This window comes from Hirundo rustica, chromosome 3 (genome assembly GCF_015227805.2).
Source record: "Hirundo rustica isolate bHirRus1 chromosome 3, bHirRus1.pri.v3, whole genome shotgun sequence".
Lineage (NCBI taxonomy): Eukaryota > Metazoa > Chordata > Aves > Passeriformes > Hirundinidae > Hirundo > Hirundo rustica.
The window spans coordinates 111133027-111145143 of NC_053452.1; the positions used below are offsets into that span (position 1 = coordinate 111133027).

General features: G+C 39.3%; 1 protein-coding gene across 1 annotated transcript in view; it reads right to left on the bottom strand.

Moving 5' to 3' along the window:
- Positions 1 to 12117, bottom strand: part of CD2AP (CD2 associated protein) — a 77513-nt gene that overhangs the window by 24688 nt on the left and 40708 nt on the right. The window contains exons 4-7 of the mRNA XM_040059763.2: positions 11293 to 11393; positions 7146 to 7266; positions 4632 to 4816; positions 1170 to 1278 (exon numbers count right to left, since the gene is read on the bottom strand). Of these exons, the coding sequence (XP_039915697.1) occupies positions 1170 to 1278; positions 4632 to 4816; positions 7146 to 7266; positions 11293 to 11393 (516 nt within the window). The remainder of the gene's footprint in view (positions 1 to 1169; positions 1279 to 4631; positions 4817 to 7145; positions 7267 to 11292; positions 11394 to 12117) is intronic.

Genomic DNA, 12117 nt, shown 5'->3' on the forward strand with positions numbered 1-12117 from the left:
AGATGTTTTGGGTTGGATTAAAAATATCTCTCTTGACAAAACTGTGTAATTTGGCAGCTAAATGAAGTCATAAATTCTTAAGAGATAATTAAAAATGTGAAAAGTGCATATTATATGGCTCTACATAAGATATTCACTATATGTATTACGTTGTATTGATTGTTAATGTTGTATTAATATTTTGATAGTATGGTAAATATAGTTTTGTAGTTAAAATGTAGCTTTTATGTACCAACCACAGGAAAACTTAAATCTTTCAGAGAAAAAAAGAATTTACTACTTCCTTATCAGAAGAGACAAACTCCTCCTGCCTCTCTCAGCCTTGAGGATGCCATAGAGATTAAAGGAAAAAAAAGTGATGCTAACCAGAGACAATTCTTTGTTTGAATGGAATTTATGCATCATGTATGAAATGTATGAATATTCAACAAGCTATTGCTTTTAAGAGATAATCCTTTGTTAACAAGCGTCCCTTCTCCGGAGCTTTGTGCTCAGGGAGGCACTCAGACATCTGTAACTTTGTTTTTATTGTCTCATATTGTCCTAACTCTAATTGTTCAATTTTGTACTCTAAATCTATTTTTATAACCATCTTATTTACTATTAAACTTTTAAAATTTTAAAAACAAGTGATTGGCATTTTTCACAAAAAAGAAAAAACAGTATAAACAGAACCACAGTGCAACTAGATTATCAAGGGAACAGACCTCAACACAACATAAACAGCAACTTTCTGATGCATGCTGCCACCTCCACAGAAAATCCTGAGCCTACACAGGAACTTGTGTAACTTGGGGACAGAAATTGTGCTGGGAGACTGTTCCATGGAAATCGGTCTCCACCATCCCATCAGAATAAAACCAGGAAGAACGTAAATCCCTTTCAACCTGTCAACAGAAAATTAATGCAAAAGGACTGCTGCAATAAAAGTTCCTTTTTTATTTTGTTCTGAAAGACAACCCTACAAATGTTTTTGATTCTTTTTCTACAGAAATGGAAGCAAAAATTTCTTTAGACTTATTTGCACTTGCCTAACTCCTCAAAGGTACAGGACATTACACAAAACTCCAGTACATGCAGACGTTTTAGATTTTAACACACACACCAAAAAAAAAAAGTTCATAAGAAATGAGTACCACGTAACAGATGTAAATATCCATCAGCCTTACCTTTTGGTTTACTTTCAGCTTCTGGTTTTATTACTTCAGGTGTGTTTTCAGTTTTTGTTATATTGGGAAAATGAATTAACTTTGTTCCAGGGGGATGGTTAGGTAATGGCTGTATGAAGGGAAAAGAACTTTGTCAACAAAAATTCTTTAGAGTTTTGTTTTTGATTAGGCTACAAAACAAACTGAATTTTTCATTAGCTGAAATTATGAAAATTACCATTTTCAAGAGATTTAATGAGTTTTCCCACTAAGCACTTAGCTTACTGTATTTACTTCATTACAGACACTGCAATTAGAGTTGTCTACTGATTAAAGACAGAGCACAGCTTTCAAACTGGAAGCTGATGTCAGGATATGGCCAAATACATTTTAGCAATTGTATTTCAGGTGCTACTCTCCCATTAGCTTGAATATTGCCTCCTCCAGCACAAAACAGAAGAAGTTATTTGACAGCTTTGCTCAGAGTAACTCACTGTCCATGCTTATTATGCACTGGAATAAGGCAGGGATATCCAGCAGCTATACACCACCTCAGACAAGCAGTTTTTAACTACTCAGACAAATGAAAGAGAACATGAAAATCCATCCCAGCTTCCCTTCACTCCCAGCAATTTGTACAGAACAGGTTAAGCGTCGCTAGAGATCTCTCCTAAATGAAAAAACAAAGAGGCATTGCCACAAGTTTCAGAGTTAACATCTAACCAAAATAAATTACAGAATATTTAATTTTTTGCCTCAGAAACTTACTGAGCTGCCAGGCAGATTCCAACAGCTTCAGCTGCATCCACTTCTTCACACCCAAAGAGCCACAAACACAGAATATGATCTTACAGTCACATTACCTGAGCAGCCCTAACAGCATTACGGATGTGAAAAATCCCACCACGTTTAGTTACTCTGCTCATTTTCATCTACAGTTCAACTTTGCAGATCTTCTACTGTCAGAGAAACTGGATTTACTCTCCTTAGAGCCAGACAATGTCTGTAGGCTGTTGCTTGGTGCCTCTGACATACCATAGAGGAAGCCAAGGTCATTTGAGATATTCCTGCAGTACCTATGCAATTTAACTCTCTCCAGAATGGTATATGAAGGAAGCACTAAAATAACCCTTCTCTGAGATTAAACACCTCCACCATGGAAATAGTTCTCTGCATTTCTCCCTTCCAAAATAAGATGCAATTAGGAGTAAGAGAGGAAGTTTAGGCAGACAGGGTATAAATAGCCTGAGCCCAGACGGGACGCTGGAAGAGCTGGAACGAGCCCCTGCAGCAGCATATACTCTTTTGGGCACTTTGGATCCATCAGTGCTCAGCCTTCCTGTGCTCAACAGTCTGAATTGTCCAAGGGAAAAGAGCCCTCTCTCCTCTATACAGCCTTTTTTTCTTACTTACTCTCTTAAAAGTGACAGTGCTCTCCCAGCATTTCATCAGCTAACCCCACAACTAGTCAAGCACAAATCCAAGGAAGCCATCTATTTTCACAAGAGCTTCATGAAGATTATCTGTCTTGGGCTCTCCATGCTGTTCTGTAGGTCTGTCCACCTTTGGGATGACTTTGGCAACAAGCTTAAGTGGGATATTAAGTGCTAAACTAAATTGTTTATTTCTCTGACATTAGGCTACGCAAAACTGTTTTCTCACTTCATTTCCTCTCTTGATGAGAAATGACCAACAAGACCTTTCCAGACAGGCCAACCAAAACTGCACAGCACCAGCATATTTTATTGCTTATACACAGTCAAACAGAACAATTCAGAAGGTCTGAGCAGACTTCATATTAATTGCACAAGTTTAGACAGGCTCTTGATATTCCCAAGTGACAAGGCAGACAGTAGGGAAGCACCCTTTTGAATGATCAATCTCATGACAAGAAAGCAAACTAGAAGCTAGATCCTGAAAGCCTACTCTAACAGCTTTCACATGAAGATGTAGTGATCACAGACTGCCACATCAAGGGACAAAGGAGAGGAATGAGGAGAATCCATGTGACTTCACAGAATCATAGAAAGGTTTGAGATGGACGGGACCTTCCGTGACCATCCAAGTCCAGCTCTCTGCCCTGAGCATGGACACTTCCCACAAAACCAGGCTGCTCCAAGCCCCATCCAGTCTGGCCTTGAACAATTCCAAAGATGCGGTAACCAGAACTTGTGTGGGCAACCTGTTCCAACACCCCACTTCCCCCACCATGAAGAACATCTTCCTCATTTCCCCACTTTTCTTCCTAAGTCTCCCCTCTTTCAGTTTAAGCCACTGCCCCCTGTCCTATCATTCCAGACTCCAGTAAAAAGTCTCTCTCCATCTATAAACTGAAAGGTTGCAGTAAGCTCAGCCACGGGCCCTCTTTTCTAAACACCTTCTTTAGGAGGCAACATTCCCGGAGCTTTAAACAGAAGGCAACGCACTTGCAAATTTTCCAAATCATCTGATGTTCTGACCAGACCAGAAACAAACACTACACACATCATGCCATTGCTCTGAGCATTGCTATTGTGGGAAAACACATCCAAGGAAGTCTCTGACCCTCCCTCCTCCCAGGAACTCACCTCACGTTTTTCCCTACACCATTACCATTATTACCATGGCAGAGGAAAACAAATCAGTCACCAAAACAACATTAATAACCATAACCCACAAGCAAAAATCAAAATGGACCAAGGCTTTGAAAGCTTTCTTGATCACTGAGTCAAAAATGAAACTCTGGACTATCTCAGCTGCCTTTAATTTATAAAAAGCTGAAAATCCATATATAAGCTCTTGAAATAAAAAGTTCAAGTTAAAGGACTGTGCCTCCTTCTGTGCTTCCAAGGGGTAAGAGCACTCTGAGTTCAGATCAAAACAAAATTCAAACAACAGAGAATAAAAGTGCTCCTTTTCCCACTCACTCCTAAAAAAATGGGGGAAAGAAAATGCAAAATCCCACAACTGCATTTTTCAGGCTTACACAGACAGTAATTTATGAAGCCAGATGCTTGGCAGCAGTCACTGAAGGTAATAGCAGTTGATACCTAGAACAGCAATCTCAACATCCACCGAAACTTGAGGAAAAAAAACCAAATAAACCAAAACACAAAGAAATGCCAAAATATTCCTTGTTTTAAAACACAAGTTTAACTTGCATAGGAAGACTTAATCTTCTCCCAGACTATATATAAAGTCTGTTACAAGGTGAATTGAGAGACCTCACGCTGTATTTGAGATGTCATTGTGTCTTTTACCACATGCCTCTGAAATGAAAATTTATTTATCAGCTTGGATTTCAGTCTCTAATGGTTTAAATACCAAGACATTTGAACAGACCTTTTGGAATCAATGTTAAATACAACCTACTGTGAAACAAATTAGAGGGGATTTGTTTTGTTTTATAGGCAAGAGCCCTATGAGAGGATAACGGTCAGATTCCACATCTCCTAAATGATTTTTAAAGGAAACCCCAAAAGAACAATAGGTACCACTACAAACCTTATCTTGTTTTTTATCTTCTGATTCATTACTGGATAATCTTGTTTTAAGTTTCACTGAGCCTTCCTTAAAGATATCTCCAAACCCAACACCTCGGATTTTCTTTGGCTGTGCTGGTCCCAATGCAGGTTCACTCCCGTTTCCTGGAGAGGTCACAGGTGAGGTAGGACTATTGAAAACAGGCTCTGAAGATAAAATAAGAAAGGGAGAGCTATTCTAAAAGCTGAAATTATTTATTTGCTCTTCTGGGAAAAAAATGGAAGCAGCACAGCTTTGTGCACTGGTCCTGATAAAGAGCTTTTCTAGGAGCACCACTGTAGCTCTAACAGCTCACATTTGTTCTCATTTTATATTTAAGACCAACTTGAATCACACCAGTTTTACCCTGATTATTCTGGCAACTAAGTCAACAGCTCACTAATATTCTTAGCACTCAGGCTCCATAGCCTGTTAACGTCAGTGTTTCCCATTAGTTTTATGAAACACTGCTTACACACTTTGTGAAAATGGCATTTTAGTCCAACATTTAAAAGCTTCTCATTTGACCAGCTACAGCCAGAGAAAGCAATAATCAATAAAGGTCCATAATGAATGCAAACATGTTTCAACTGCCACAGGAAAACACAGTGTATTTCAGTGGCAGAGTGAACCAAAGTGACATTTTCCTATTGCTCAAAATGCTCCAAGCATTCAGACCAGATACAGTTGTTGGAAATTAATCACTACTGGATAATTCAACTATTCACAGTTCTTGTAATCTTTCAGTTTTAAGGGACAGCGTTTATCCCCCCCTCAGGAATCTATTTCAGAGAATAACTTAATTTTGTTGCTAAGAGCATTGCAACTTTTTTTTTTTTTTAAGTTTTTAAATTATGGTTAGACCTATTAAAGCCTGCAAATTAGTATACATAGGCAAGTAATTTTTGCATGCTGAATTCCAGGAGACAGTAATGTGAAAACAGAAAGCTTTTATAAACCAAAGTCAGAATGGCCTTCACATCTTTTAGCCTTTGGGTCAAGTTCTTTTCAGCCCATGCAGGCCTGCGAACAGCAATAAAGATTAAAGCCTCTTCCTTCCATCATAAATTAAAGATATTTTGATGGTACCATGAAAGCTAAGTTGCTCTTGACTTCAGCTGCTCACCTTTTGTCTACCCAGATGTTCTTTATGTAGTTATGTCCCCCTCAGATATCTCATAAGACAGCCTAACATCCCATTGGTGGGCAAAGTCCAGGCTGCACCTTTGAATGACCACAGGTGAGTGAAAGAGGAAGTTACTGCTCCCCAAGAGTGAGGAGGGAACCAAAAGATACTCCAGACCCTGACTGCGAAAGTACTGAGCATTAAATATAACCCCTGGGGGATGAGGCTGAATACAGCAACTTGTTAGCTAACTACTGACAGAAAATACAATCACTTCAAATTACAGTGCAGTGTCACCAATCTCAGTATTCAGGAATTAAGAATACTTAATTCCTGATTTAAAGAACACATTCCCACTTGTGAATTCACTGCACCAGACCCCACTAAACTCAAGGAAATTGACCTCCAGTGAACAGCCACTGAACTATTTGGGACTGCTCAAGTCAAACTCTTGGTTTATGCTACTGTGATTTACACAATTTCCAAAAAAAAATCCAAGCCAGGCTCTTCCCTATGGCTGAGCAAGCCTTTTTTGAAGCGATCAGTACTGGACATCATGTAAATGAGGATACACATTACCACAAGGTTAAAAAAACCAACTAATCTCTTTTCCTTGAATGTTACACCACTTTCTTTTAAAAATCAATTAACTCCTGCTATGATGCTCCCAAAAAACATTCCTGTTCCAGCAATACCATATAAGAAGTCCTCTTCAAACTGATCTTCATAGACTGAAATGTTTCTAAAGTGCACTTTTGAGGGAACAGAGTAATTGCCTGTAAAGCACAGACCTGCCTGGCACCACTCAGCTGCTGTTCAGCCACAGAACATCTGCTTCTGCCTCAGTCATACAGTCATAGCCAGAAAAGGACAGCCAAATGTAAATTCTGCCTTAAAAAAAGTCTTATTTTTAGATTAAAACATAATCTAAGGTCTAAGATCCAGAGTTTCCTTCCCTGGACTCATTTTGAGATTCTCCACACCGTTTTGATTCTCAAATTTGGTTGAACACTTAAATTTTCTGTTTTGAAGAGCTCATGTCTGTGAGAATAAGACTAAAAAAAAGCTACTAAACAAAAGAATAATTTTTACCCAATTCTAAAAAAATATCAACTTTGAATATGATAAAATTCCTAGTAATAAAGTGTAGAACACACATTTGCAAGATTAAGACCTTGACTGCAAGCTTATTATGAGTGAAGTGGGAGCAGACAGCTATCTTCATACTCAGCATCAACACTTTCTAAGAAGAAACTGAAACACCATTCTCAGGAAGATTGAATTCTTTACAACTTTGTTGTACTTCAACCATAATTATACTAGAAATCAAAAATTACTTTGCTAAGAGTTTGCAACAAACAGAACACTACCTGTGTCATCCAGAGCATCCTGTGTTTCTCCATCATCTGTTGATTCCAATTCTTTTACAAAGTTTGAAGGAAACATCCCAGCCTTGCCATTCAGTATTCCACTCCACCATCCTTCTTCTACCTGTGTAAGAATATTTTGCATATTACCAGTGGAGTAAAAGGAAATTCCTATCAATTCCATATAAACTCTAAAACCAACTTTGGGGAAAGTTCAAATTATCATGATTTCTTTATAAAGAAACCTATGAAAGATATAGAAGCATTAGCCTAAAAGTAGAGCAAGAAGAAAAATTTAATGTTACTTGTATCACTATAGCAATGATCCTAGAACAGGAGATGAGCCCCATGCCAGTTAATCCTGAAAAGCAGCAAAATGTTCATCAACTTTCTCAAGACAGAACAAGAGGCATTGCACATTTCACACAGCGAGAAAGTATTAAACTGTTCGTGAAATACAGATGAAACTTTGAGTCTGTGTGTCCATGGAAATTTTTATGTGTTCTTGCCGTCATCTGTCTTTTCCTCTATCTTGTCCAGTTTCCACCAGTCCTGCTCCCACTGGCCTCATATCCACAGGGCAGCTTCACACAATTTTGATCAAAAGACAAGATTCAAAGACAAAATTTCTACAGATAATGTTGGGTAGAACAGAGAAAAGTCCTTAAAGACATCAGAGTAATGGAAAACTAAGCTGTCCACTCCTTCCAGCAAGAGGTTGAACAGCACAGCCTGGCCCTACATGTGCCACAGGGGTAGGGACCTGGCCATCAGAGCTGGCCAACGGTGCCAAGTCCGCCAGGACTCTGTAGTGGCACACAGCCGTCCAAAGGCTAAAAATATACTGGAAAGTTTATCAGGAATACCCCACATGGTCTAAAGCAGAACAAGAAAAGGCCAGGCAGGAAGAGGTAATGGGGTAAAATGATGCCAAAGGACTAAGAATTGCACTTCGATTTTTTGAACAGTTTTCAAGTGTCTTAAATGAACTTAGTCTGTTTAACTAATGAGTACTAGTTAAAAACTACAATTAAGGTAATTTTTCAGAATCTTTTATTTAGGTTGCCCTGTTTTGAGGGTGGAAAGCTGTTTTTAAGAAAGGAAAGCAAGAGGAAAAGGAAAAAAAGCAAACCAAGCAGCAGCTGTTTGCATTATCTTTTTGTAGCCTGGCTTTGTAGGTCACTACACCTGACACAGAGGCACAGTTTTTAAATGCCAGCCCACCTCCAGGCAAGCACAGCCCAAGCAGAACCTGGCAGCTGCAGACACAGGCAATGAAAAGAGCACTGCTGTTTTTAAAGGCATCCTGGTGCAAAATTACAGCTTTGCTGTGGATGGTTCAATCTCAGAGACTGGCCCCTGAAACAAATTTTAAGCACAGATTACTGGCAAGTGCTGCCCAGGCTCTGACACCTCAGGCTTTATGGAACACATCACAGAAAACTGAATACAAATGCTTTGACTCACCCACACCACTCACTCAGGAGCCATGAGAAAGGGACTTTTAATGGTTATGATACAGAAAGCGACTTGAGCATCCATTTATTCTTCTGCCAAGAGATGTGGTCAGCAAAGCACTTTACAGCAAAGCAAAGCCAACTCAGAGGCATGCAGGAAGAAACCAAAAATTTCTTGGGCACACTCACTTCAGCCTCCTCACCATACTGCCTTTATATAAACCCCTGACTATACACAAACCGTAGTGCCAAAAAAATGTTTCTTTCAACATTAAGACACAGGTTAAAGAAGTTCTCCATGCTTTGGTGGAGAACATCTGCACATCTGTTAGCAGCAGCAACACAGATGACAATTTCATAACCCTTCTCCTCCTTTCCAAAATATTATCATATGATCCAATTTCCACAAGAGGGAGGTACAGCTCTGGTACACACACCAGAACTTTTTTTCAGTGTGAATCCCATCAACTTATCTCTATGAAAAACTCAGACTTCTAAGGAAAAAATGGGGAAGAAGGCTGAAATAAGCAGCTTTACCAACCTGGTTTGTTTTTATTTTTTTACTAAAAGCTTCCCTAATGATGTTATATGAAATTTTATTTCTCTTGAAAAAGTAGTATGCAAATACTAAAAATATAATACCACAAAAATAAATTTGCTATTTAGTGCTGCTCCTGACAGGAGAGAGGGGAAGATAAAAAGGAGAAACAGAGGTTTTCATCAGTGCAGTCATCATGTGCACTCTGTTCATGTTCTTCATGTGTAAAACCCACGTGACGTTCTATAAACAAAAAGCCCTGTGGATTCAGCCAACACATAGAAGAATTTTCTTCCCAAAAAGTTACTTCTGCTCTCTTCAATATCAACCATTTAATTTCTGAACCCATTTGCCTCCACCTTTGATTTCATGATTAGTGGTGTCATTTATAATCAATTTACAAAAACCACTCAAGGGCTAAATACTGAACTATTCTCAAGTAACTGATAGTGATAGAGCCGATTCCCTCACTGAGCTGATTTTACCTTATTTTCCCCACAGAAAGAGGGGACTAAATGATCTTTCCTTGAAGTAACAGTTACAAGTCATCTGCATGTACAGAAACAGCACCTTTTATATACAAACAGAAGCAAACCATCTCATAGTGAGGACAAGTTATCCCAGCACACTGCAGAACCAATAGACAGTATTTTCAACCATTCTTTACATTTCTGGCCCCATTGGGACAGTATCATGAAGCAGACAGACACAGTCTACGCCTGTCAGGTTTATTCTACATCATGATGAAAACAGTGTGCAAACAGCTCTGTAATCATAGTCAATATCTTTCTACCAGGTAGCATTTCCCTAAAAGTTTGTTAACAGTTTTTCAAAGAAGTAGCAAAGACTGGGTACTATGAAAACATATTTTCAAATCATTAAAAAAGGAATAAGCAAGGCAACTAACAAAAAAACCTAAATAATGAAATACAATCCACACTTCCTTAAGAAACCAGATGAGGAAATGCTCTGATCTTTTTATTCTGTTTGGCTGCTTGGCCATCTCTGGTACATGACACTGCACACCCCTCTGAAAGTAATTCCAGATGCTGACACGTGCAACCAAAACAGCAGTGTCCACAACAGTTCCCTGCACGTGCTCTCTCATGAGTGCTTACACTGGACCAGCCAGTCACAACTGCCAGTGCAGGCACCATCCACAAATTAAACTGCTGAGGTTACCCTGGAACACTCCTCTAAAAACACCCACACACGAAAGTATTTATGAAACTGAGTACAGTGAGCAGGTTTTGCAAGTCACTTGCTCTGTTTACTTCCAGGTATTAAACTCTGGAAGTATTAGTGCAAATCCATCTAAGGGCATAGTTTTTTTCCTTGCTAGGAAAATGGGAGCATCCTTCCTGGCAACTGTCAGATTAGCACTCTCTTCAAAAGAGGGTCATGCACGTGAAAAACAGTCTCATAAAGCTACTAAAAAAGCACCACTAATAACACATGGCTAGAAAGAAAGCTTCACTCTCCTTCCTCAGCTTGCAGGAGGAAGAGATGGCACCAGTGAAGGTCAGAGCCTGCTGTGCAGAAGTTTTCCACCCAGTTCTAAAAAGGTTCCTTCCACAATCACTCTGATCTTTTCCACAACTTCCCTGACAGATTTCACATTTGGAAGAGACACTCCTCCAACACACACAAGCTTCCCACCACTGCTATTGAATGGAACAGATACAAACAGACACCAAGGAAGCACCTGGGTAAGAAAACATAAGAAACCACCACTACAACTCCATGAGTTTACAAGAGAGCTTGAAAGTGGCAAATCAAGTCAAATAATGTTTTTCACCTATACAAGTTTGGAGTATGTCAGCCTAAAGAAAGTGGTCCAATAATGTTACCACAAGCATCCTAAAGCCAAGGATCACACAGACAGGGGCAAAGAACTGCAAAAGCCCTTTCAAAAAATTAACCTGTGTAACAGATCACAATTTATTTACTGTGATGTTCAAACATTTCTTCTAAACATCTAGCATTCATTGTTTTAGTATTAGATCATGAGAGAAAAAGCTCCTAAACTATTAACTTTAGCTGCAAAAACACTGCTTCCCATGCTATTTTCCTGACATGCTTGCAATACCAGTAATCAGCCAAAGAGGTGGTTTGACACTGAGCACAGAAAGGCCAGCTCTGTAGAACAGCTTACCTCGTCGATGATGTCAATCACATCCCCCAGCTTGAGTTCAAGCTCATCCTCATTCTGCGGGATGTACTCGAAGAGCACTTTGCACTGCCGCTTCTTGGACCCTGGTTCAAGGGAAACACCAAAAGTGAGAACACTCATAAAGGAGAACTCTCTTTCCTACACTCTGCTCCTGAAGACCCAGAAACCATCCCAAAAAGCTTTGTAGCTTTTGATGTTGGTTTTGTGGTTTGCTTGGGACACCTTAGGCTAGAGAGTCATAGTTTTGACAAATGAACACTAAACCAATTACCAACCTGCCATAAAAAGCATGTTGACACAAGCAAGTCAGGTAAATCCCAACTACAGTGATTTCTCAAGCTATTTCCCAACCAAAATCTTCATGGGCAATCACTGCCAGTTAGCACCTACTTGAAAGAAAATGTGCAAGTTTGAGCCTCCACTTCTTAAGTAATCCTGAAAGCAGGAAGACCTTTTTTATGCACCACACAGGAGAGCTTACAGACCTTCTGGCCTCTAACAAGAACCTTGCTAACCATAGCTCTGAGGTAATACCAACATTTGTTGGGCTCATATTTCAAAATCTGAACTCATTTTTTTCTGTGAATTAAAAAAAAAAAAAAATCCCTCCCTCTTCTCAGTGCCAGTATGGCATCTAGTAATTCAAACTGTCAATTAGCAGTCTTTGACAAAGGCAAGATTAAAATCAAGTGCAGTCTTTAGCTATTTGCCCCATATCACTAAAGCTCTGCAGGCATTAAAAAGGCAAAATGACATCCTGAGAGGGGAGAGCATTGAAGTGGCTTCTGAGAACTCAAGCCCTGCAGC